The 26,226-nt window shown below is 41.1% G+C and overlaps 1 protein-coding gene across 1 annotated transcript; it reads right to left on the bottom strand.

Moving 5' to 3' along the window:
- Positions 1-5,056: 5,056 nt before the first annotated feature.
- On the bottom strand, positions 5,057-25,839 carry NFKBIZ (NFKB inhibitor zeta). The gene is made up of 12 exons (XM_044070957.1): positions 25,285-25,839; positions 23,254-23,387; positions 22,913-22,949; positions 21,081-21,181; positions 19,693-20,432; positions 18,550-18,655; positions 16,835-16,981; positions 9,111-9,174; positions 8,374-8,540; positions 6,454-6,564; positions 6,168-6,335; positions 5,057-5,812 (listed from the first exon to the last, which is right to left on the bottom strand). Exons 1-12 carry the CDS (start codon positions 25,511-25,513, stop codon positions 5,759-5,761), a joined length of 2,058 nt encoding a protein of 685 aa, XP_043926892.1. The 5' UTR covers positions 25,514-25,839; the 3' UTR covers positions 5,057-5,758.
- Between the last annotated feature and the right edge of the window lie 387 nt (positions 25,840-26,226).

Below are 26,226 nucleotides of genomic sequence, written 5' to 3' on the forward strand. Positions count from 1 at the left end.
TGCTTATGTGAGTGCCTTGCTTCCAGTGACTGTGTAACTACATGTTGCACACCTTGTATGTATAGAATAGAATTATGTAGTTGTCAGTGTACATGAGGCAATTACTAACTACTTACTTTATGTAAATGACTTGTTTGTATTAACTTCAATGTGGAGCTTTTCTCCCCGGGCCTCTGCTGAAAATGGAAATGTATCCAGTTGGACTAGCCCGGTAAACAAATGTAAAATAAATAAAAAATAAATAAATCTCTCTAGAATTTTGGAGAGTAGAGAGGGAATAGCTATGGGGCGGTAACTGGTTAGTTCAGTGGAGGGGCCACCTTTGTGGAGGGGAATTTTGTGATACTAGTGTGGGGACATAACTTTCTGAAAGAGATTGGTTAATCAAGATGGATACTAGGTCGGCTAGATCAGCTGAGATTTGTAGGTATTCACTTGGGAGGTTGTCTGCTGCTAATTTGGTGGGCTTGTTTAGTTAAGAGGCTTTTTTTATGTTGGAGATGGGTACAGGCGAAAGAGAAGGCAGTTGGGAGATTACTAGTTGAAGGTGTTGGAGGGGAGGGGGGGGTTGTGTTTAGCTAGTGATAGTATGGTTTGTGTGAAGTGTGTGCTGAATGAGGTAGCAATATTTTCAGAGGAGTGAGGGTTGTTAGGAGGGGGTACTGACTTTACCTGGGAGGATGATGGAGTTTATGGAGGACTTGAATTGTTTGGGGTTGTGTTGGGAGGAGTCATGGGCAGACTGGCAGTATTGGAATTTATCCTGTTTTATTAGTTTGACTATTGTGTAGTTTTAGGAATTTGTCTAGTGGAGGGGGGGGGGGTTTAGTTTGTGCCAGTGCTCCCAGGCTTTGGGGTATATACTGTGGACAACAAGCTATAGTATTTGAATATTCTGGCATTCATCTAGAATTTTCTATAAGTAAACTGTTTTTGTTCCTAGTTAAACGTAGGGGCCATATGATTTGTAATCAGCCATAGTCATGGTAGGAGCTTGGCTGTGTTGTAAAAGCTCTCAAATCCGTTTCTTTTCTTTATTTTCCTGGTTGTACAGAAATGTTCTACTGACTGGATTGCTAGCACTACTCAAATCTAGTCCCTAGCACTAGAGACCACACTAGGAGCCCTCTGTAAATCCCAGTCCTTGAACGCTGTACAGGTCCAGGCAGCATGGATTTGCAATTTCCAAATGGCCAGCTTGGTAAATATGGGCATCCCAAGACAATGTATCAATTGTCTCAATTCACTGACAACCCTTCACTCCTTAAAGAAACCAATACAGTATATGAGAGATGCACATACAAAATTTCCTTTGAGACAAAAAATATTGCACACGAACACTGTATCCACCACATACAGCTTCCATATGCACACAGATCATGTTACGCTGTGGCACTAAAAAGCAGTCTGTTCAAACCTCGAGACCTCCTAAGCCTGCAAACAGCACAGCTACAGTCCGTGATCTCTAAAGCATACACCAAAAGCAACATCAGACTCTCCAACTATTGTCTCTAGGAGCTCCCCAAGGATCCATCCTTGGACCCCTACTCTCTATTTTCACCAATAATCTAGCCTCTGCCACCAAACCTGGCACATTCATACAATACTCAGATGATTCAATCTGCTCAGCCCAGTCCCTACTCGAACTGCAAAAAAAGTCTCACAGGAAGCCTTTTCCTCTGTTGAAACTTGGTTATCAGATGCCCAATTAATACTAGACCCAAACAAAGCTAAACTACTCCTCTTCCAACCCACCAAACACTCAAAACACCTCTCACTTTAACATTACAGCAAAAGACAACACTATATACAACCAACAGAACACACCAAATTGCTAAGAGTGGAAATTGTCATTCACATATCCATGACCATAAGTCAAACTAGGAGCATTATACAGAAATAAGCAACTTCTCACCAAAGCAGCAAAGATTTCAGTATCAAATTCCCACCTCATCTCCACCCTACTTTATGCCTCTCCAATATATACCAACCTGAGGCAATGCAATCTAAACAAGCTAGAGACCTGCTACAACAAACCGCCAAATTTGCCACAGGGGCATCCTAGTCACCACTGTCTCTCATTTGCTGAACTGGGCTGGCTTGAACTCCCTCACCTCCTCCAATGGTAACTCACACTCGCCCACAGACTAGTAAACCATCCACTAAATGTCCCATCCCTCCAGAATCTACTCCAACCCTATCGCACCACCAGAGCACTAAGATCCAGCAACAAAAATCACTTGTAGATCACTAAAGCCAATAACTGCTGGTGAAGCACTATTCTCTTCTGCCATAGCTAAATTATGGAACTCCCTCCCACCCACAATTACCTCCATACCATCACGCACCCACTTCAAAACTTTACTAAAAGCGCACCTAAAAACATGTTGGCTATGCCCTTGCAACTCCCACTCTTAATATCACCCACCCACTACCTTTTTCACCCCACTAACTACCTTGATTATAGCAAGCTCGGATGCTCGTAAGCCCCACTAACTACCTTGATTATAGCAAGCTCGGATGCTCGTAAGCCTACTACATATACAGCAGGAACTTCTTATTGTAACAATTGTTAATGTCTGTTATGTACTCCGCAGATAAAGATTCTAGTTGTCTACAGATGTACTATATTCTTCATCTGAAACTGTTTGCAATTGTTACTTGCAATGTAAAACCAATGTAACTGCTGTCTGTAGAGTTTAACTGTGGAGCTTTTCTCCCTGGGCCTCTGCTGAAAATGGACCTACTTCCAGTCAGACACTCTCGGTCAACAAATGTAAGTGAATATCAGGTCAGCATGCATGCCAAAATCACAAGGAAGATGTTTTTGGTCTACTGATATATAGAGCTGTCTAAATACACTCTCACTGTCACAACTCTACTGTGGGGCACAGGCTGAGATTATGAATACTACACTGTCATTAGGCTGGACTCTGCCATCAGTCTGTCACTAGTTCTGATAATATCCCTTACTGCCTTCTGAAACTTCTCCCTTACCACAATTACCACACCATTTCTGATCTATCCTCCTTGTGAGTAGTCGGTCTCTTGATCCCAAGTTAAGTAGTTTTGCTGCACTGCCCTTCTGTCTTGTCTCTTGGATACATAGAATGTCCAGCCTCCTCCTTGCAATCATGTCAGCCACTTCCAAGCTGCATTCTGTCAGTGAACCTAACAATTCTTAGTTCACGTTTGGCAGGTTGATTGGATTTGTCTATCTTTCGCTCAACAGAACTAGCCTAGATAACTAGAGTCGGGCAACTGGACCAAGAACTTAGCCAGACTTCTAGTTTGTGTCTTTCGGCTTTTCCCAGTTAGGAGTCGCCACAGCTGAACTCCGGTCAGCTAATGATTGGCAGTTGATTTTTACATACCGGCTTGCCAGGCCTGATGCACAACCTTCAACAAAGGTACACCCATTCACGCATGTCTCCACGCAGAAGATGCTCTAGCTGAGAATCGAACCAAATATCTTCTGGCTTAAAAATCTGACTTACCCCCTTCCCCAGGAAATTCCACAGGTATGTTGACATCCATCGCACTCCCAAAATCACTAAACAGCAAGTCCTCACTGCACTCTCCAGGGCCAACACCACTGCAGTGATGTACCCTGATAATATCCCAAGATGCCTCCTTAATGGCATATGATTGGTCTCCACTAGAAACTCAATTTCAACCAAAGCGTACAAAATGGGGGGTCATACCAAAATGAAATTGAGGACTTAGGAGGTATACCACTGCTCAAGGACAGCCCATGCACAAACCCAGGAAACTACCAAACCATTAGCCTGACAAGCTTGCCGTGCAAGGCTATAGACAGGAAAATGACATAAATTAGGACATAAAGCAACCCAAAACACTCTGGACTCAAAGTTCGGGTTTGCCAAGGGCAGGTTTTGTCTGCTAAATCTAGTGGACTTCTACCAAAGAAGAGGGCAAATCAGTACATACTGCCTACCACTGACACATTAGTCCACTCTGGCGTTGTTAAACTCACTAAAATTACATATTAATCCATACATCACCAGCCGGCCCTGACAAAACCCAAGATTAGAAAAAAAAAAAAAAAAGTCTACCTCTACGAAAAGGCTGGTTACCAATGGGGTTCCTCTCCCAGAGATCAGTGCTAGGGCAACTACTGTTTGGCATGTAATTTTCTAAAGCAGGGGCTAAAGTTGAGAGCCACTGACTGACAGTTGACAGATTACTGCAAACTGGAAGCAGTCTGTAATTACCCTCCCCCCCACAAAGATAGTAATATGCTCCAAGATGGTCTGAGACAGACCAGAGTCATAGCAGAATTAATTTCACTGCTGACAGTGGAGAGCCCCCCCATGCCACATATTTCTATTTCTTCCCACCTACCAAGCAAAGGGTTTTACTATTAGGCAAGGCAAGATTTATCACCCTAATTAGGCAATATCATAAGCTGGTTAAAATTTTCAGGCAAAAATAGAAGACTGAAGTTATAACAATTAAACATTTGCACTCGACTCGTAGAAAGAAGAAAAAAAAAAAAAAAAAGAATCACATTTTATTGTGCTCAGATCTTTATTTAAAAACTATTAAACATACTTCAATATATAAATAATTCCACTTTTTGCATCACTGTTTTTGTATTATTCAAATACATCAAAAATGTTGTCCACAAGACATACCATGTTAAATGCTATGAACATACACATAGATAAAAAGCCATACTTAAGCCAATGATAATTTATCAAAATGAAATCACACGATCTTTTCACTGTATAAAAGAGAAAAAATCCAAAGAATATTTAAAATGAATCAATGAGAGGTCCAAAATGTGGTACCAAGTGGCACTACAAAAAGAAACAGCCAAAATATCTCCTCCACACACTTTGTAAAATATCAATTTCCTCAAAATAAAAATCTACGCAAGATTAGATTATATATTACTAATGTCAAGTGAAACATCTGCATATTCATTTAACAAAAAAAAGTTACATTACACACGTGTGTATGTGTATATGTACACATACTATATATATATATATATATATATATATATATATATATATATATATATACACACACACACACACACACACACACACACACACACACTACATATATACGTATACACACATATACATAGACACACTCTCTCTGAAGTCAGTCTACACTTTTTGCATTACAAAAAATATAATCTCAAAAATGAACAGTATCTGTAAAATTGTGTTACAGGGTCTATGGACCACTCGAATCATAAAACTGACTTATTATGCGGCTCTTTTCTTCATCAGTATATGAGAAACTTGTTTTCTATGTAGTGCAGACATACCTCTATATGCTAACTGCATGTAAACTGGGCCCCGTATTAGGCAAAACAAAGATTATGGTGCTCAACAGCCCCTTATGCAATGTTGACAACTAGCTTTACATTTTTAGTTATAAAAATCATGCAAAAATTCACTCATCTACCACACTCAATGGCACGAAAGGATAAAGCCCAAGTACCACCCTCAGGTGGGGGGAAACTGGTGGTTCCACTTTACAGGTTACCACTACACAGGCAGAGAGCTGCAGTTAGTGAACAAGGCCACAGCAAATCACCTGAAGAGGCAAGACGTCCTTATCTGCTCAGTTTTCCTAAAAAGTCATTACATAGTAGTGAACAAAATACATTTTGTTTCATAGAAACAACAGTCATTTGCCATTTCATGACAAATGTATAAAAACAGGACTGCCTAACTGACAGTGAGTATAGAAGTTTGAAAATCTTTAAAATTCAGAATTAGTAGGGCAATGTTCTTGGGTGCACAGTTTTTCCTTTCAGAATGCGCCTAACCTGTGGATGGAGGAAAGGAAAACAAATTATTTCTCAACTCGGGTCACCAACACCGCATACTGTAAAGAATCATTTCAAAAACAGTAAAACAAACCTTTGTTGAGGCACAAGACATTCACAGTATATACCAGAAAAGGATGCACTCAAAATACACATTTCAGAGCTAAGCACAGTGTAGCCATCATATCTGCATCCCAAATTTTTACTTTTAAACCATTAACTAACCCCGAGTAAAATGCATATCCTGAGACTTACCCACCCCCACACACACACACACACACACACACACACACACACACACACACATGCAAAAAATAAAAACTAGCAATGAAGAGAGAGAGTTTACATTACTTACTTGTTCCCCTAAGGAACCATCAAGTACCAAATGAACAGGCTGCTCATTCTCTAAATTTCGGGCACTTGGATCTGCTCCTTTTCTCATCAAGAGCCGAACAGCATCAAGCTGAGCTACCCGGTACTGCAACCCAGAAACAACATGCAATGCAGTATTCCCACTGTAGGCCTAATGTCACAAAGCAATAAAACAATTAGTATTTCTACTGGATTTTCCACCTAACTATTAGATGAATACAGGTGTTCTTTTTATTAGGACATCAGCGTTAAGTGTTAAAACGATTTACCTTGGCATTAACAAAACATAGGGAGTTAGGAAGTTCAAGGAAGACCCGGAGCAGCTCAACATTAGCTTCTTCAGCAGCCAGGTGCAGTGTAGTGCGACCACTTTTTCGATCCTACAAATACAAAAAAAGGCCAATCCATAATGGTTCTATACAAGCTACATTTTTTTTAAAAGTCAAATTAAAGACTGTCCATGAAGCTAATGTAACTTATCTAGATCCTAAATCAACAGAGGCATTCAACTAAAAGAATTGCCAGACTAAACTTTCACTCAAGTCTTTTGCCACAATAAAAAAGTTTATGCACTGCCTACAGAAACGGTGGTTGTTACAACCATCTGTGACTGAAACAGATAAGATTAAGTATCCCAAGACCGCAGGGATCAGTATTAGGCTCCCCACACAAACATACAAGAGAAAATATTCAACCAGTATATAAATGAAGCATGACTCAAAGCTCTTTTGCCATGCAAAGTTATACCCTCCAACAGGAGTTTATCACAAGTGTTTAGAGCATATATAAAACAATTTAGAAGATTAGTAGACATGTTAAGAAAGTAGCAGTGTGTGTGTTTGAACCTGCCCTGTGTAGCTGTGGTTACAGAAAAGGGTCTTCTGAGGTAACGGTACAGACAGGGTTATTGTAAGCACGCACTAGTAAGGTGGGGGTTACAGAAACGGGATTTGTGTTTTTTTGCAATTTCAAGTGGAACTTCGGTGTTTGTATTGACAGTTCTGCATTTGGGGTGCCCATATTCCAATATTTTGGATTCAGCATTTGGGGTGCCCATATTCCAATATTTTGGATTCAGTATATATATCTATATTATATATATATATATATATATATATATATATATATATATATATATATATATATATATATATATATATATATATATACATATACATATACATATACACATACACACACACACACACACACACACACACACACACCACAAATTACATTCATATCCATTTATACACATGCATGGATATCTACATTCACTGCAGCCCTCATTTGTGAACTTACATCAAGCATTAAATGAAAAATGAAACCAATAAAACTGTATTCTGCCACAGCGTAGGAAATGATGTACTTTTTCCTACAACAGTATTTTTTTCCCCCAGACCCCATTTGTAAATGGCCTGTGTCCATCTATGGCAGAAAGTATGAGAATCTTTGCAAGCTTGTCTCCTACTGCCTGTGCAAAACTGCACTTCTCACTCTGCAAAGACTTTCTAGTCCCAAATACTGTGCAATCTCACCATTAACCCAGTTTTATTCAGATATCAAGGACCTCACTTACTGAACAACCTTGTCTTAGTACTCTGGAGACATGCAAATCTATACAAGGAAAAGTAAAGTAATCAGAGTCTTGATATAGCAACTATAGTAGGGATAAAATGATGGAACCAAGTTCTTCCTTACATACACACATTCTAGTATGCTCTCCACAATGAAATTAAAAGTCAAGCAAACTTGTCATCTTAGTTGAATTATAGTGCACAAGAGGTCTTAAAGAAATCAATGCACACGCCCACATGGCAAAGTGCAATATCCACATGAACACAATGCAGCCATATGGCACAAAGACAGTAGCTGGAGATCAGGACTGAATGTAGACACAGGAGCCACTGTGCCATCTACTGCTGGCCACCCAATTCACCAAGTACTAGCAATAACCCAAAAGCAGCTTTAAAAGATGCCTTGAGCCATTCCTCACTGCCATACTTGCATACATGTGTTGTAAAACTTACTGACCAAGGATAAAGACAGCACATTTATATCAAGTGAAAGCTGAAAGCAGTACCTTTACTCCACAAGATAAATACCTGGAACAGGTTAAGTACCAGATAAAAACCTTTATTCCAGGGGGGGGGGAGCTTTTACTGAGACCCATCATTCACTAAACTCACCTTTGCTTCAACAGAAGCACCCATCTGGATCAGCGTTTTGACTGTATCCACCAAACCTTTGTTCTTCAGCAAAAGCTCTTGCATTTCAGGAGAGCGAGGCTGACTCCTCTGGAGTTCATGTACCACTGCATTGTGAGCAACTGCTGCACAGTGAAGGGCCGTTAAGCCTGAAACAAAAACAAAGATAAGAAAACACATTAGAATTGAAACATAAGCTGGTTAACCTTATACCACCAGTGGTGACCTGCTTGATAAACTGCTTTACAGCTTATGCAATTTTGTAACAAAACACTGTCCACCTCTGATTAAGCACAAGAGAAAAAGGGATATGACCACAAAATTAAAAGGAAAACAGAAGTTGCCCAAACACTGGCTGTAAAACAGGAGAGGAGTTATTGACCTCTTGAATACACTGAATACACATTTGACATTCTATTAAAAACAAATCACCTCAGAGTACACAAACCCAGTCAGACAAAACACAAATCAAGCAAGATGGGAATGACCAGGTTAACTGATCTTAACTGGCATCAAAGTGGCAGTTTCCAAAAGTACTTTAGCAGTCTGCTAAAAAGTTTTATTTTTACAATACTACTTGCATGAATCTTTCTGCATGCAAACACCTGCGTACAAAAGTTAATTTCTGAACAAGGTACTGAACACTGTAGCCATTGCTCTTCTGCAAACAAACCCTTTGTAAAAACATTGTTTTTTTTCTATGTTCCAAGAGTACTTACCATCATAATTTGTAGCTTCAAGATCCATCTGCTGAACACTAGTTCTTGCTCCTTTTTGGAGAGCCTACAGTTAAATTACAAATATTGACACTTGTTACAATTGGATACTTTACAGCAGATGCACAACCCGAAACACAAACACCTATTTTAACAAACAAAAAAAGCACACACCTTATAATAATGTACCACCTGTAATGAAATACCAAAATGTAACCACTGCACGAGTTATTTACTTAACTGTATTCTAGAACTTGGGAATTCTACCTCGGGGGGGGGGGTCAGAGTTCTGTAAAAATATGCAGTAGCAGTGCGCAACGTAGCTCATAAGTTAATTGCAGGATTACTACATAAACCTAATGTTTTGGAAATTCTGCAGAAGCTCTTCAGACCGCTAGCAATAATGTAGAAAGAGGAGCAGAGGATTGTAGGGATATTTAATACTAGTACGGCAGAAAAGAAATAACACAAAAGTGAAGCAATAAGACACAAGGGCAACTCAAGAGAATACATTTCCAATAGAATTCTACAAGGGGGAAGTCGGTATCAGCAAATAATTTTTGCAAGGGCTTTTGGTGATTAGGCTTAAAGAAATGGGGGGGGGGTGCAAGTCAGTCCTGATGTGTGTTAAGAGTCACCTAGTGGAAAGACAGGAGCAGATTTTAGGGAACTGGAACATACAGATGACTACACCATGATGCTTATTGGGCACAAAAGGGATGGCCAAGGATGCTGGAGAGAAGAAAGAATAAATACATCAAATGTGTGTGGCAGGGCTGAGGACACAGCAAAAATATAGCTGGTAAATATTTTAAGCCAATCTTTCAAGCCCTTTGGGTAGCACTCTCTCAAATTTACGTTTCCTAACAGTACTGTCTACTGATACTTGCCACATAACTGGTAGCATCATGTATAACGGTGATTGTGAAATGCAGCTAGCCTTAACTTATAACATTTATATGCAAAGAACATTCTAGTTACAGGAGCAATAGAGCATTTTAAAGCTAATTAACGCAGTCAAGATTTTCATGCGAGCATAGCAAAGTAAAAAAGGACTGACACCAACTAGAAGACTAGTTGGAACTTCAAATTCAAGCTGAAGCAAAAAGCACTGAATAGGCTACTTGCAAACTTAACATTCAAAACATACAAGAAATTGTTGGGCACCTAGGTGAAAGGATGGCAGTGCAAGACGACCACCAAAAATGCACTTTGTATCCTCACAAGATCATATCACAAAGGCAACCACCTAAATTTGTAAAATGAAATCAAATCAAAATAGTAGCCCCCCCCAAATCACCCCAGGTTGATCTTCCTGGGGTATAATGAAAACCATAACCCCTTATGGTGATGCAAGTCAATACTTCAGAAAGACCAAATATACCATGATGTTAAGTTGTCTATCTCGCCTTCATTCTTGCTGGATGGGTTCGGAGCCGACCTCGGCTCCGACTCGGCCACTCTAAAAGCTCGAGAGTTGGTTCCACCAGCTCGAGGCTCCCCCTATATCCCACAATGCTAGGCGTGAGTTACCTCAGATCTCGTTTGCGGCTACAGCGATCGAGGTGTGTTTTCTACCGGCTCCAGGTTAGTGAAAGTTAGACTAGTTTAAATTCTTAGACTTAGGCTAGCTCTGTGTATTTTTCTTTCCCTTTAGTGTAGTGGACTTATCCCTTCTACCTTTTATCCAGCCCCCTTTTTTTCTAAAGAACTTATAGTTCTTTCACAAGGCCTTCGGGCCCTTCCTTCCCTATCCTTAGGGTGTGTATGTGTTTTAATTAGGGAGTTCTTTTTTAACTTACCTTTAGTTTAAATAATTCCCTTTGAACCCTATTAGTGTAATCTGTGTGTGTGTTTTCTGTGTGTGATTACACTGCATTTCCTTGAATATGTCCAAGGATACAAAGGTCTCAGGCTTCAAGAAGTGTGACTCGTGCTGTCAGAAAATGTCTCTGACAGACGGTCACACCTTGTGTGTATTGCCTGGGACCTTTACACCTGCAGGTTGTGCTGTATGCCATGGCTTCAGCCCTAGAGTCCTGCAGGAGAGAAAAAATAAACTCATTTTGAGGGGAAACCTTCTAAGGCTTCAAAGACCTCGGCTCCAGCTTCAGAGTCGAGGCCTAAGGCTTCGAAGCCTACTGCTTCATCGGCTCCGGCTGGAGCCGAGGCATTAGAGATTCCTGGGTCGGCTCCGATCAGACCATCGGAGCAGACATCTAGAAAGAGATAGAGGTCACCGTCCCTTGGCTCCGTTCATTCGGCTCCAGCGTCTCCCCTGCTATCTGAACGGAGCCATAGATCTCACTCCTCCAGGTCATCGAGACTCTCGGATCTCGACCTCCAGAGGGTAGTGAGTAGACTTTTGAAGTCCGAGGCACTGGCCCAAATGCTCCAGAGTCCGACTCTCGATGCCTCAACTTGTTCCAATAAATATTCCTCCTCCGACTCCTTTGAGTTTGGAGCCGGGGCGTCTCGGGACCGAGACTGTGGTAGCGTCGGAGCCGATACATTTGTCTTCGGCTCAGTCGTCGGCTCCGATTTCTTCCTTTGAGGAATCTCTGCGCCGGGCTTCCCTCGTTGGCTCCGAGGGGGTGAGTGGCATCGGACCCTTGTCCGACCCCCCTCTCCCTCTTGGTGCTTCGGCGCTGGTGAGCTCAGCTCCGACATCGGCCTCGGAGCCATCTCTGTTGGTGCCGAGGGAGGTTCTCAGCTTCTCGGAGCGGGGACCTCTGGCTTTGCCTGACAGGGGTGCATTCGAGGTCATGCGGAGTGTGTTGGAACCTTGTTCGACTCCACAGTCGGCTCCGTCCGCCCCTCCCACTTCGGTGCCTTTGGTTATGTCGACTCACTCCCTCATCCCAGACCGCAGAGAGCAAGCTCCTCAAGAATCCCCTGTGGGGATATCATCTTCTTCTGAGGCCTCTCCTGAATTGGCAGGGGAGCCCCCTAGGAAGAGAAAGTGTAAGAGGAAGCACATAGACTCACCTGAGTCTGTCACCTCTGACACAGATTTAGAGGATTCCGAGGGTTCCCCACGTTCCCCTTCTGAAGATGTCTCTTTCGCAGACATTCTAGAGATCCTGAAACAGAGGGGAAATTGGCCAGCCCTTAACCCTTCGGAGGATGAATCTGTGTATCTTGAGGAGTTTGGCTCTCGCCCTTCCACCTCCTGGGTGTCCCCCCCCCTTTGATCCCCTCATGCAGGTGGTTGCAAAGAAGGCTTGGACGGCTCCTGATTCAGTGAACCCTACCCCCAGGAGACCCTCCAAATTTATAACAGCACCAACTGACAAGCAATTTCTCACAAAAGGTGTTTCTGTGGATGCTATGGTGGTAGCTGCTGCCACCAAGAAGGAACTAGCTGATCCTTCAGTGCCTGTTCATCCCCCTAACAAAGAATCTAGGTCTATGGACAGGTACGGGAAGCGGATGTTCTCGTCGGCGACCTTTGCTATGCGTTCGCTGAACTACCTATGCCATTTTACTCGTCTTCAAAGAGACTTGATCAAAGAAGCGAGTGACATGTTGAAGGATCCTACGGCTGCAGGTTTTCAAGACAAGATGAACACCCAGCTGGCTACCCTGAACTCCATAGCTAACTCCTCCATGCGCCTCCTTTCTTATGCGGCTGATGGAGCGAGCAGGGCCGCAGGGACAGGTGTGGCCTTACGCAGGCATGCCTGGACGCGGCTATGCAACTTTGCGGACCCCTTTAAAACGTCTTTCACTAATTCCCCGTTTGATGGATCATCTCTCTTCGGTCCTCAAGTGAAAGAAACCTTTACTAGGTGCGAGACAGATGGCAAGACTCTGCCGGAGTCCGTTTTTCTACTCCTTCTAGGCCTTACCCCAAAGGCCAGAAAAGTGGGAAAATGTGGTTCCGCAAACAATCTCAAGGGACTTCGCCTGATGCACAAAGCCGGTTCCCCGCCAGAGGCAGAGGGGGGAACAACAATGGTAGACTTCGCCCTAGAGGCAGGGGGGGGTCCGCAGAACCAGGGCAATCGGGAAGTTTTCTTTCAGCATCCCTGAGGTGTTGCCCGACAGGCAGTCGGGGGAAGATTGTCACTGTACCCAGAAGCCTGGCTATCCCTGACTCAAGACAAATGGGTACAGTCCATCATTTCCGAAGGCTATTCCATTCTCTTCGTTCGCATTCCAAACCAGTCAAAAAAATCCCTTCCAGATGTTCCACCCGCTCAAAGGGATCTTGCAGTTTTGGAAATTTCAAAGCTGCTTGCAAAAAGAGCAATTCAGCCAGTTCCAGCAGACCAGCAAGGATCCGGAATCTACTCCAGGTTCTTTTTAGTTCCAAAGAAAACAGGGGACTGGAGACCAATTTTGGATCTCAGTATCTTGAACAAGTCAGTCAAGAAAACAAGATTTCGGATGGTCACGCTGCAGTCCATCCTTCCCCTTTTGGGAAAAAGAAACTGGATGTGCTCTATAGACCTTCAGGATGCGTACTATCACATAAAAATGAACAGACGCTCCAGAAGATTCCTCCGCTTCAGGCTGGGAACCAGTCATTTTCAATTCAGAGCCCTGCCCTTTGGTCTCACCACTGCCCCCCGGGTGTTTACCAAATGCATGGCAGTGGTAGCTTCTCACCTGAGACGTCAAGGATTCCAGGTGTTTCCATATTTGGACGACTGGCTCCTCACAGCTCCCACCAAGCATCTTCTCCCAATGGCCAGGGACTACACCTTTCGCATTTGTCAAAAGTTAGGCATTTCAGTAAATTGCGAAAAGTCTGTTTTGTCGCCTTGTCGTACTATTACCTTCATAGGCGCAAATCTAGACACAGTCAACATGTCTGCGAGACTAACACATCAGAGAATAGCAGACACACACAAACTGGTCTCACTCCTCTTCCGCAGCAACAGAGTCAAAGCCAGGTTAGTTCTGAAAGTGTTGGGGATTATGGCTGCCATACCTCTGCTTCCATTAGCCAGGTTCCACATGAGAATCCTTCAATGGATGCTCTTCACGCATGGTCATACCAGCAACTTCCAATGTCCCACACCATTATGATCACGCAAACATGCAGAAATAATCTTCTGTGGTGGATGTCTTCCCCTCAGCTCTTATTGGGAAGACCTTTTGTACCTTCCCCTCCGGTTGCTACTTTGACAACGGACGCCTCCCTGATCGGGTGGGGGGGGGGGCATTATCAGGTCAGAACTGTCCAGGGCACATGGCAACCAGACGAATGCCACTTGCACATAAATGTTCTAGAGATGAGAGCAGTGCTTTTAGCGTTGCAAGCCCTTCAAGACTCTCTTCCCTTGGGAACGATAGCAATCCAGACGGACAACATGTCTGTAGTGTGGTATATCAACAAACAAGGCGGAACCAGGTCATATCCCCTGTGTCGAGAAGCATGGCAATGGGCGATTTTCTTCTCAGCGGTTTCTGATAGCAACGCGCACATCCCCGGGAAGTCCAATCAAATTGCGGACAAGTTGAGCAGAGCTATCCTCATGCCTCACGAGTGGTCCTGAAAGACTCTGTGGTGAGAGAAATCTCTCAAGTGGGGTCAGCCTTGCTGCGATCTTTTTGCTACTCCCCAAAACAGCAAGTGCAGAGATTATTTCACCCTATTCCCGTTACCAGGCCAGCCCAGCAGAGACGCTCTAGTCCAAGTCTGGCCCCGGGGACTTCTGTATGCATTTCCTCCCTTCCCACTAATCTCTCAAGTGATACAGAAAGCTATCGCTCAGAAGGCCTCGTTGATCCTCATTGCTCCTTACTGGCCTCGACAAGTTTGGTGGTTCCCCTTTCTACATCATTTTCTGTTGGAGCGACCTTGGCATCTGGACCTAGTTCCAGATATTTTGATCCATCAGTCGGGGTCAGTTTCATCGCTCCCTTCCCTCTCTGAACCTCACTGCTTGGTTCCTCCTATTCCAACCTTAGCCAGGCTTCCTCAAATATCTCACTCTGTTAGAGATATTTTGATAGCTTCCCATAAATCTTCCACTCGAAAGATTTATTTGAGTAAGTGGAAATGTTTCGCCTATTGGGCTCAAGGAAGGGACATAGATCCTTTCACTGCTTCCATCCAAATGGTCCTTGATTTTCTAGCTGAACTCTTCCATGCAGGTTCATCTCCTTCTACTCTTAAAGTTCAATTGGCAGCTATTTCTAACTTTCATGTGGGCATTTCAGAGTCTGCCATAATGTCCCACAAACTTTGCAAAGCCTTTTTGAAGGGAGTTTTTCTACTCAGACCTGCTATAAGAAATCCTCCTCCTCGGGACCTAAATTTAGTTCTTTGATTCTTTCCCCTTTCGAACCTGCAGCCTCCTGTTCTTTAAAATTGCTATCATGGAAGACACTCTTTCTGGTAGCTATTACTTCAGCTAGAAGAGTTTCAGAACTTCATGCACTCAGCTGTCTACCTCCTTATCTGTTGTTCCATAAGGACAGGGTATCTTTACGAAACAACCCGTCCTTTTTACCTAAGATAGCCTCGGCATCTAACCTGAATCAAAGCATTGACCTCCCTGTGTTTTTTCCAGAATATTCTAACAGGTCTGAACAAAAATTGCATTGGCTAGATGTTAGTCAGTTAAGGTACTATTTGGATAGAACCAAACAATTCAGAAAATCTGACCAGCTGTTTGTCTCTTATGCAGAAGGCAGAAAGGGACTTTGTTTCAAAGGTATCATTATCTAGATGGCTAACATCTCTGATTTCCCTTGTTTATGAAATTAGACACCAAAAGCTGCCTAACAAACCTAAAGCCCATTCCACCAGAGCTTTGGCTACTTCTATAGCCTTCCAAGACAGACTGCCTATTGACACCATTTGTGCAGCGGCTACTTGGGCTACTCCTCACACTTTCATTTCTCATTATAAGTTGGATTTAGCTTCTAGGCATAGAGCTAACTTTGGTTCCACTGTTCTCAAGAGTCTGTTCTGTTAGGCCACCCGGGACAAGGTGCTAGGGACGCGGTCCCATCCAGCAAGAATGAAGGCGAGATAGACAACTCAACATATAGAAGTTATGTTCTTACCATAACGTTCCATGTTAGTTGTCTTCTCGCCTTCTTCTTGAGTCCCACCCTCCTTCCCCCTGGCCTGGACAGACCTAGAGGAGTTTGATTGCGACCTCTCTTTCTACCACCTCTTTACTTTAGGTATATGCTGCTGTGCATATTTTCCTGGATCAGGATGTAGGTCACCCTTCTCTTCTCCCTGGTTTATAGAGGTGGACTGTGTTTATAATTATTCTATTGCTATTATAAGCTGGGCCTAGCTTACAAACGAGATCTGAGGTAACTCACGCCTAGCATTGTGGGATATAGGGGGAGCCTCGAGCCGGTGGAACCAACTCTCGAGCTTTTAGAGTGGCAGAGTCGGAGCCGAGGTCGGCTCCGAACCCATCCAGCAAGAAGAAGGTGAGAAGACAACTAACATGGAACGTTATGGTAAGAACATAACTTCTATTTCTTCTTGAAAAAAGCAGACAATGTTTCATACAAAAAAAAAAAAAAAAAAACTGAAAAATACATCCATGCAAGAATAAAAATGGATCAAAGAAAAACTAGCATCTTTCAGTTGTCCTCCAGCATTTTATAAACTTCCAATTCTACAATTAAGTTAATGATATACTGCATAATTGTTTTTTTTTTAAAGTTCATTTTCATCATTATGAAATTACTGCATTCTTCATTTTTAACGTTATCAGCACTGGACAAAAATCTCTCCCTCTCACCTGAAGGACTTGGGCAAAACCTTTCTCAGCACAGACATGTAGTGGTGTCCTGCCCCAACAGTCTGTCGTATTCACCTGTGCACCAAGACTTACTAGGTCCTGAACAATCAGATGCTGGTTGGCTGCAACAGCTACTTGCAAGGCACTCTGTCAAAATACACAAAATAAAGTAAAATTTAGATGCTGTTATATAATCAGTGGTTAGCGCAAATGCCCCACAAGGAAGGCAATAAATAACTGTGTAGAAGCAAACTGTCAGGCTCCTGTTAGTACATCAGCAGGTTTGCATGCATTTCACAATAACAAAGCAAGAAAATGCATGGTAAAATGTGCACAGAAATGAAAAACGTTAAATGTAAAGCCACCACTAGAGACAAACATGCTAACAAAAAACAAACTGAATTTGCTATTTAGGTTGTTTTGTATACGTTATGAGATTTATAGGATTCAGTCCAGCTAACAGTATTACCGTGCATGTTAAATGTGTCTTAACTAGGTACCTGGGACTAGTTTTGCATCACTGTGGCCTAGAGGAGAAATAAAGGCCAACTAAAGTTGAGCATTTGAAGTAGATATTTACCAAACATTTTGTTGGGACACCTCAATCTTTCCTACCCAAAACCTGAACTCACTTCCATTTGAACAACCCACATGCCTTTTCATTCAAATCTCGAAAAGGCACAGAATTTTTGCCAGTCATCTCTTTTTCACAACTTCATCCCCCACCCCCAAGACCTCTCTTGCCAAGCTTATGGCTTAACTATTTCCACTCTACCAATGTCACACCCAACATCCTCCTTCACACTTTTTGCATGTGCATCCCTATCCTGATGTCATTCATTTCAAACATCTTTACTACCAAACAATTACATCAAAAGTTACATCCCTTCCTGCTTGAACAACCCTTTTTCAACTTCATGCCATTTCCTTACTCCCTCCTTAACCACCTTATCACTTTCTTATATTTAACATTTGCAGAGACCGGCAATGTTTTGTTAATGCAAAACTGTGAATACATTTCTGACTACACTTCAGTGCGTCTTTGGAGTGCAAAAGATAATAATGTCACAGTGCAAGTCGTTTATATTACATTTAACAGTTCATCCCTGAAACAGGCATCTCCCATCAACTAGAAAATAAATAGGCAAAATCCTACGTTATACATTTATATACCATACCACCACAGCAAATTAAACTATTACACCACAATGAAGCAGTAATTTGACATTTAATTAATGAAAAGGTGTTAGAGAACTTCATTTTCAGTGGAGGCCCAGAAGAAAAATTCCACATCAGTAATTACAGTCATTACGTTTTAACATTGCAATCATAAAAAGAACTAAAACACGGAACAGTAACAAATCACATGAACAAAGTACTAAAAAAAAAAAAATAAATAAAATGGTTGAAGCAAGTAAGCAGGAATGAAGACAATTATAGGAAGGGGATAAGAAAACAACAATTTACACAGATGTTAAAAAAGTGAAAATCAGAAGAACTGGGGAGAAAGTGTAGAGGCAAGTTAAAGTGAGAAGGAAAAAGAGGAGATACATTATGAAATGTCAGGTGATAATACAGGAGAATTAAATACAATGGTCACTACTACCCAAGAAAATTCATTAGCACTACTTCTAGCAATAAGAATGCAACTCCTAAATAACCAATGCTGCACCCCAGTTAAATTCAAATACAATCCATGGCATTTTCTACATTACCTGCCCATTGTGCTCTTTAACATCCAACATACACAAGGCAGCCATCTTCCTTGCTAGGACATATGACAGAGCCCTCCGTCCCTGTGCAACACTTATGTGAAGGAGTCTAAACAGAAAGGAAAAAAAAAAAATCAAAATACAAGTGACTGTATTTACAACAGTTTGGATCATCAGCATTCCAAAATTACACATAAGCAAGATCACTTACTGTTTTATTAAAAAAAAAAATATATATACATGACACTGGTCTCAGAAACGAGCTACCCATGTGCCAAAGTATAAAAAATTAAGTTTTTACATAAGGCAAACCAGACTAAACACACCAAAGCTGTTTTGGACATTTTAGGTGACAAAACACAAGAATGTTGCACGTTTACAATGTTTTTGTTCTCTACATATGAACAATTATAACCATGTGGAAGGCAAGCATAGCCTGTGTCCAGTTCTAGCAGCAACACTGAGATAAGGGCCCAGTGTATCTGAATTGCAACATAAGAAAAGGGAAAGCAAAACTACACAATGGTGGAGAACAGAAAGCAAAAACACAAGGCAAAGATGACTGTAGAATGGTACATAGATCTGTCACACATGCTTAGCCAAACAATGTAATAAAGGGGAAGAGCTACCAGCATGCTTATCCAAACAATTTAATAAAGGGAAAAAGCTACCAAAAAAGCAGCATGCAGACTGCTACATACAGGAAATACATACAGGAAATACTTTGGGTATGTTCAGCCCCAACAAAACAATGAATTCCACATTCATCTAAAACAGCACAGTTAAAAAGCCACCTTGCTAATGCAATGCTGTAGAAAGAAATTTTTAGCAAAAAGAAAAAAAAATGGAGAAAGTGACTGTAAAAACACAGCATCAGCCAATTTTTTTTAAGAAGCCAGAACTCTCACAAGGTGCTCATCTAATACGGATAGGAAAGCCTTCATTTGCTACTAAATAGAAAGCCTTTATTTGTTACAGAAACAAAAAAGGGGAGAAGCATTCTAGGACAGAAACAATACCAATTTAACAGGGAACTTCTGCAGATGCTGCCACCATGTAAACAAGTGTGCCACACAGACTGACAATGCAAATCAGTTACTGTTAGAACTTACATGCAAGAGATCACCTCTCTTACACAATACTTACGTATCTCCATCAGAGTCCTTGGCCAAAAGCTGATCATGGGTAACATTTGTAAGTTTATTCTCCTCCTGTTCTATCTGCCATTGAAAGAAAGACTTTCCAGGCTGTACAGGGTTTGTCTCAGTAACAGGCTTCTGCTGACAAAAACGCTCAGATGACAAAAACAAAGCATTTGACTGCACCGCAGCAGAAACTTGATCTTGTGAAAGGTTCATATTCTGGGAGCAATTAAACATCACAGAATGAGTCTGACCACTAGGCTGAACAAGTGGAAAACTTTGCTCATGCAGTACAGATTGGAAGCTTTGGCCTTGGGTTTCAAATGGCAAAGTATGGAATCCAAATCCAGACTGCTGGTACATATTAGACTGGCCATCTGCAGGAAAGAGCTGGTAGTCCTGTAAGTCACCTCCATTTAAGTACTGCTGTAAACCTGGAGGCAAAAGTGAAAGGTCAGGTGAAAATGAACAGGAAAAATTCTGCTCTATTGAGTGTTGGGGACTGGTGTCCTGAAGATGGCAGTTCTGGGACTGTGAATAAGAAGCTCCTGAGCATACTTCAAGATAGTCCTCTACTCTGCAGTCTTTTTTCAAATTATTGTTCCAACTGACTTGCACACTGTTGAGTGACAAGGGGTGAGACTCATTCTTTATATTTATAATAGTCTGAAGTGCATCAGAGTTTGACTCCGCTCTACTTTTATCATCCATACTTTCAGCAGACGTAGGCGTATGAGGAGGAGTCTAAAAAAAAAAAAAAGTTAGCCATTTTTATTCAGACCAAATGAAAAACACTACATTTAACTGCCCCTACTTTTTTTTTTTTTTTTTTTTTTAACTGCCCCTATATGTTGTTGTGTCTTCCGGCTTTTTCCCGGTTAGGGGTCGCCACAGCAGAACTCCGGTCCGCTAATGATTGGCAGTGGATTTTTACATGCCAAATTGCCAGCCCTGACGCACAAGGTACACCCATTCACGCACGTCTCCCCACAGAAGACGCTCTAGCTGAGGCGACAACGCTACCGCAGCACCACAACCGCAGTTCATCCATGCCAATTAATGTAACATCTACAAGAGTAGCTCTTGCACTGTGTTTTAGTCTGCAGTCAAGATGCTACAACAGCTCTATTTTCAGTCAGCTTATTACAGAACATGTAGACACCAAACAGTGCTTTGGAAAAGAATTAGTGAAAGACAGCAGTATTATTAGCGGATACACATTATATGGCAGATACACATTATATGGCACAGTGTAGGAGAGAATAAGCATTTAGCTAAATGTTTTATGAACAGGGGGCAATTACTTTCCCTCAGTTTGACCTACACAACTATTCATTCTGGATTAATTTGCATCTCAAAATAAAACTAAGCAATAAAAATATTGATACATACCAAGAGAGGAAGTGACTCATAAGATGATCTTTTGCAAGGCAGTTCATCACAATGATCATCAGGTGCATTTCTTTTGGAATTTCTAAGAATAGTCTTCAATTCTAAAAAACAAAAATAATAAAGGTCTCAAAACACCAAACAAAGATTAACATGAACAATTTCTTTCAAATGCCGTTTTGAAATACCTACATATATTCTGGTTTTGGAAAAAAAATGTCTATAGCTAAGAAATAATTTAAAATGCATACCGTTACAAATTATGCACTTCAGTTAAAATGATCCAAATTAAACATGCCCAACTAGTTTTGCCATTACAAAAAAGAAAAAAAAATGTACCAACATTGCAGATAAAAGAAACCAGTACACCAGGGTAGCACTAGAATGTTTCAATAAGTGTAAATTCTAAAATAGCAATAATCCACAGCTGGGTGTGGATAATGCTGAGTTACCCAGGGAACTTTAAATGTACAGGAGATGGGACAAAGAAAATAGTCAGATATGTTTCTCTAAATTAGTTTTGCATAACGTAACTGGATATGTTTTATGCTTCTCTAAATTAGTTTTGCATAACATAACTGGATATGTTTTTGCCCTGTGTCTCATTCATTTGAAGTCTCCCGTTTTTGTAACTTTTTTAAATGAAGTGATTGCTGAAAGTAAAATTTTCGTGAAGTAGCACGCTGATTACTGAGATAGGGACACTGACTTGTGGCTTGGACAGACGACTGGCAGCTACAACTAGAGTAGCACCTCTCTCTAACCAAGGGAACTGCATTGTGAAGGCAAGGATATAGAAAGTGAAGATCCAAATAAATTATTGCACGAAACGTACCTCTCAAATACCCCCGATTTTGGATACTACTTTTAAGCTTACCTCTTAAAATTACTGAGTCTTTGAGGAAAAGGGTGGATTACAATCAACATTCATTGCAGTTTCAAATTTCTTAAACTTCTGAAAACGCATGTTAAGTAGTGTACTCTTATTTTATCAATTTACTAAATAACTGGCACTGAAATATTAAATTTTTTTGTAGCATATATTACTGGAAGAAAGGCTGGGCGACCAGAACTTTACTGGCAAATGTTCAATATTTACAAAGGGCATGCTGGTTGGACACAGACCAGGGGAAGGCTGGCACCACAGAAAATATTTTAAAACACTGCAGGATAGTCTCACATAAATACAGAAAGATTCTAAACTAATCTTGCTATACTCCCATGCATCGTTAACAGAGATACTATAATCCAGGAGAGCAAAGCAAATGCACATTAGAAAGTGCTGAAGATGGATGTTTCAGGTTCAAACACAAGATATAAAATGTACACTCACTCGGAGGTGGTTTCAATTATTATCAAACATTTCTACTGCACTCTCAGATTACATCATTCTGTCATCTATGTCAAAAATTTTTCAGAAGTTTGCCTGGAACTGGAAGTCATAAAACAGTTACCTCTGAAACTTGTAATTATTTCCATTTCCAGACAATAGAAAGAATTTCTAGCTGCAGACATTCTGTCTCCTAGCTGCGATAAACCACTGTAAACAATTCACTTATTTTGTTAGAGTCTGCAAGTGAACTATGTTCTTTTCCAGTGGGGTACACTGTGGTTGCGTTCTTGAAGCTCAGCACACAACATACAGTTTAACAGACACTTTTGCACCAGCAGTTTAGTATACACAACATGTTCTCTTACATTTGTAAGACAAGCATACAAAATCACATTACTATTCAAGAATGACAGTATTTACAAAATTCCTACTAGCTGGGCTGGTACCCTTCAGACACATTTTATGAATATGTAACTGGTAATTTACTGTAAAAATTACTTACCTAAAAATTGTTCTGGATCCGCTGGACTTCCTTTTACCTTAAAGGGAAAACAAATATATTTTTTTTAAATCACATTTCCAAGTCAGAAGGGACTTGTGGCATGCTTTCACTATCCTTTTATATTGGCTACAATGAACAGATAAAACATGAATGTTAGTAGTACATTCACCCCTTTGCTTGCCAACTAAATAAAACAAGCTCAGCAAAAGTTACACTTCAGGAAACAAATCTCACCAAAACACAGGTTAAAGAAACGTCACACACAACTAGTACAGACGTACCAAAAATGTCAAAAGCAGAGAGAAAACAGAGGGGGGGGGGGGACACCACAAATACTGCACCTTATAATCTTCCAAGGAGTCTCCTACCAACTGTTGGTTTCTGAAGTGGTTGAGTAGCTCTTTCACAGGATTTTTCACACGAACACCCACAAAGCTGCCTTTATGCTGCCTTCCTCCACCGATCTGACGTTTTCCTATAAACAAAACAAAAAAGGTCAAGGAAAAAACTCACTTTAAAAAAAGTAAGCCAATAAATAAAAGTGTTGAGCCATTGCTTGCACTGGACATGTTCTTTAATCTACGAGAATCAAAAATCTCAAAAATATCATAAAGCCGTACAGTATTTCAAGGTAACTATGATCATTCAATAAACTGTTGGTCCAAACCCACAAAGCCTTTAACTCAGCCTGCGACTCCCTGGTTGCCAACGTTGTTGGCAAAACTTGGAATTCACTTCCATCTAACCTTACCCTCAAACCATCTTTAAATCTTATCAAAAAAGCCTCAAACAGTAAAGAGCACTGGCTTTGTCCCTGCACTAACCCGGATTAACCACTATTACACGCTGTGTATACTGTGAGTACCTACTAGAGGGTTTTGTAAATATGTTATATCTGTTATGTTCTGTGTTATCTGGAGCTTCCCCCCCCCCCCCCCGGCCTCCACTGAAAATGGACATATAAATGTAAAATAAATAAGTATCACTATAGCAAGTTAAAACTGCATTACCAGGACTAGTCTCCCTCTAACCTGGGATACAGCAACTTCAGAGTTAACAAAGATACATAAAAGAGATGTTGAGGTGCACGGTAACAAAATGTTAATGGTGTTCTACAAGATCCACAGTGCAGTCATTTACACAAAAGTAATTCGTTTACACTGGTTTACATTTACTTACCTGTGTAAACACAGTGTGAATACATTTATTTACTTACAAGAAACCATAACCAGCACTGTGATTTACCACAATTATGGCTATCATATGCAGTACAGTGCCAAGACGAAGTCACTTGAAATTCGATTAGACAGACAGTCGTAGGACTGTGCCATTCTAAGTATAAATATGTACAACTGCACACAAATGTCCCCCAAGCAATGTATTCTTGTACAAAACCCCCAAGAGATATTTGTTCCATCATTCACCCATCCCACTTTAAAGTTATCTACTCAACTCCAAAACATGTCCTTGTCAAGCCCCTACTTAAGCTCCCCACAACCCTGCTATATACCTTTTCAGTCCCAGCACATAGTCAAGTTATCGGCGACATTGTGGACACTTATTAAACTCTACAATCAATACTACTGGACTTAATATAACTATACGTTTTAGGCTGTAAAAATACTGATATGTATATTTAGGCTGTAAAAATATTGATATATATATATATATGTTTACATTTCTACTCCGTCTCTAACGTTCTTGTATAACTGATTTTGACTTTTTGATTCCGATGTTAAAACTCTGTAAACTGTTTTTTTTTCCCAGCTTTTCTCCTCTGGTCTCCATTGAAAAGGGGCCACAAGCCCAGCTGGACCAACCAGATTAATACAGGTCAATAAATAAATAAAACCACCACCGTAAAGTAAAACCCCAATTAAGTTTTGTTTTTCTTAATTCAAATATGAAACGGCGAACGCTGCTCTGCTGAACCACTCATTGCCGCCTCCCAAAAGTATTTGTATAAATACAAACATGGGAGAGCATACGCACCTTTCTCTAAACTAATCTCAATAATGAATCGTTACGTACTACAATGCACTAGGCGGCGCTTATTCTAATGAGCATTCATCCCAAACCTGCGCGGAAATTAGGCAGGGTAATTAAAACACACTACGTGCAAAATAATGTAATCCATCAGGAAAAGAAACATTTTATATCACAGTAACATAATTGGGAAAAAACGAATCTGATCCAAAAGAAAAATAGAATAAAACGTGTTACAGAGGTACCAGAAGCCAACTGCCATTAAGGAAAAGCACTACAAAGACATTAACTCATAACCGGGTAAACAGCAGCTAATCTAGTTAAAACTGGTTATAAACTCAAAAACGTAGACATTTACGAAAAGGCAAGTCCCAGTGGCAGTTTACCGTTTCGCTGTGATGCCTGAGAAATTCCAGCGTCGCTCAAGCAGCCTTCGTTGCTGCTACTCAGAGAATTACTGTCGGGAGACACCGGAACGAAATACGTCTGATGTGGGGAGCTTGGCTCACTCCCTTCAGGGGAACTCTCCCCAAAATGGCTGAAAAATATGGGGCTTTCCCCATACTCCAGAACAAATGCTTCCCTGTTCTCTTCGGTTATCCTATCCACTATCATTATGTCCGCTTACTCGTCTGTGTGGAGAAGAAAGCAATATCTTGTTTACTGTCAAAGGCTGACCTTCCTTCCCACGCACTGGCGACAACTGTTTTCTTCTTTCTACCCAGATACGCTGTGATCTCTTGGAATGTCTGAAAATGTCTGCCTTGACTTGCTTTTGCGCCTAGTTTAGTATGGTATGGTATGGTATTACGTCTGACTGGTCAGGTTCCTCTTTCAGAGTCTGCACCAATGGAAACGGCCAAGTGTCGTGTTAAACTGCCTTTATTGGCAGGGCCACGGTGGGTGTTTCCTGAAGAGATTGTAATAATGTCGCCATTATTTGCTTTTGACACGCAATGATTTTTTTGTCACGTACACAGAGAAACTTTCGTGTCAATGTTGTTCGACAAGTGTAACGTGTTGTTGAAAATACTTCAGTTTATTTATTTTGTAAAACAAACCCACGGCGAGTGCAAAGTACAGAACGGTTTTCGCACAAATAAAAACGTTTTATTGTAGCGTATGAGTTGCTTATGCTATTTCAATGTGGCAGTAAATCATACAAAGTGTTTCAGATACAAAATGCCTGCGTTATTCAACTATTAAAGAAAACTCAGGAATTATTTTTGTCCGAAAATCTCACGACATTTGCCATTTTTTACGTTTTTTCTCACCGCAGGACACGACTGCCCAAAGAGAGAATGCCCCTCGCAATGATGGACATCTCT

The sequence above is a fragment of the Protopterus annectens genome, chromosome 5.part0, assembly GCF_019279795.1.
Source record: "Protopterus annectens isolate FY-2018-M chromosome 5.part0, PAN1.0, whole genome shotgun sequence".
Lineage (NCBI taxonomy): Eukaryota > Metazoa > Chordata > Ceratodontiformes > Protopteridae > Protopterus > Protopterus annectens.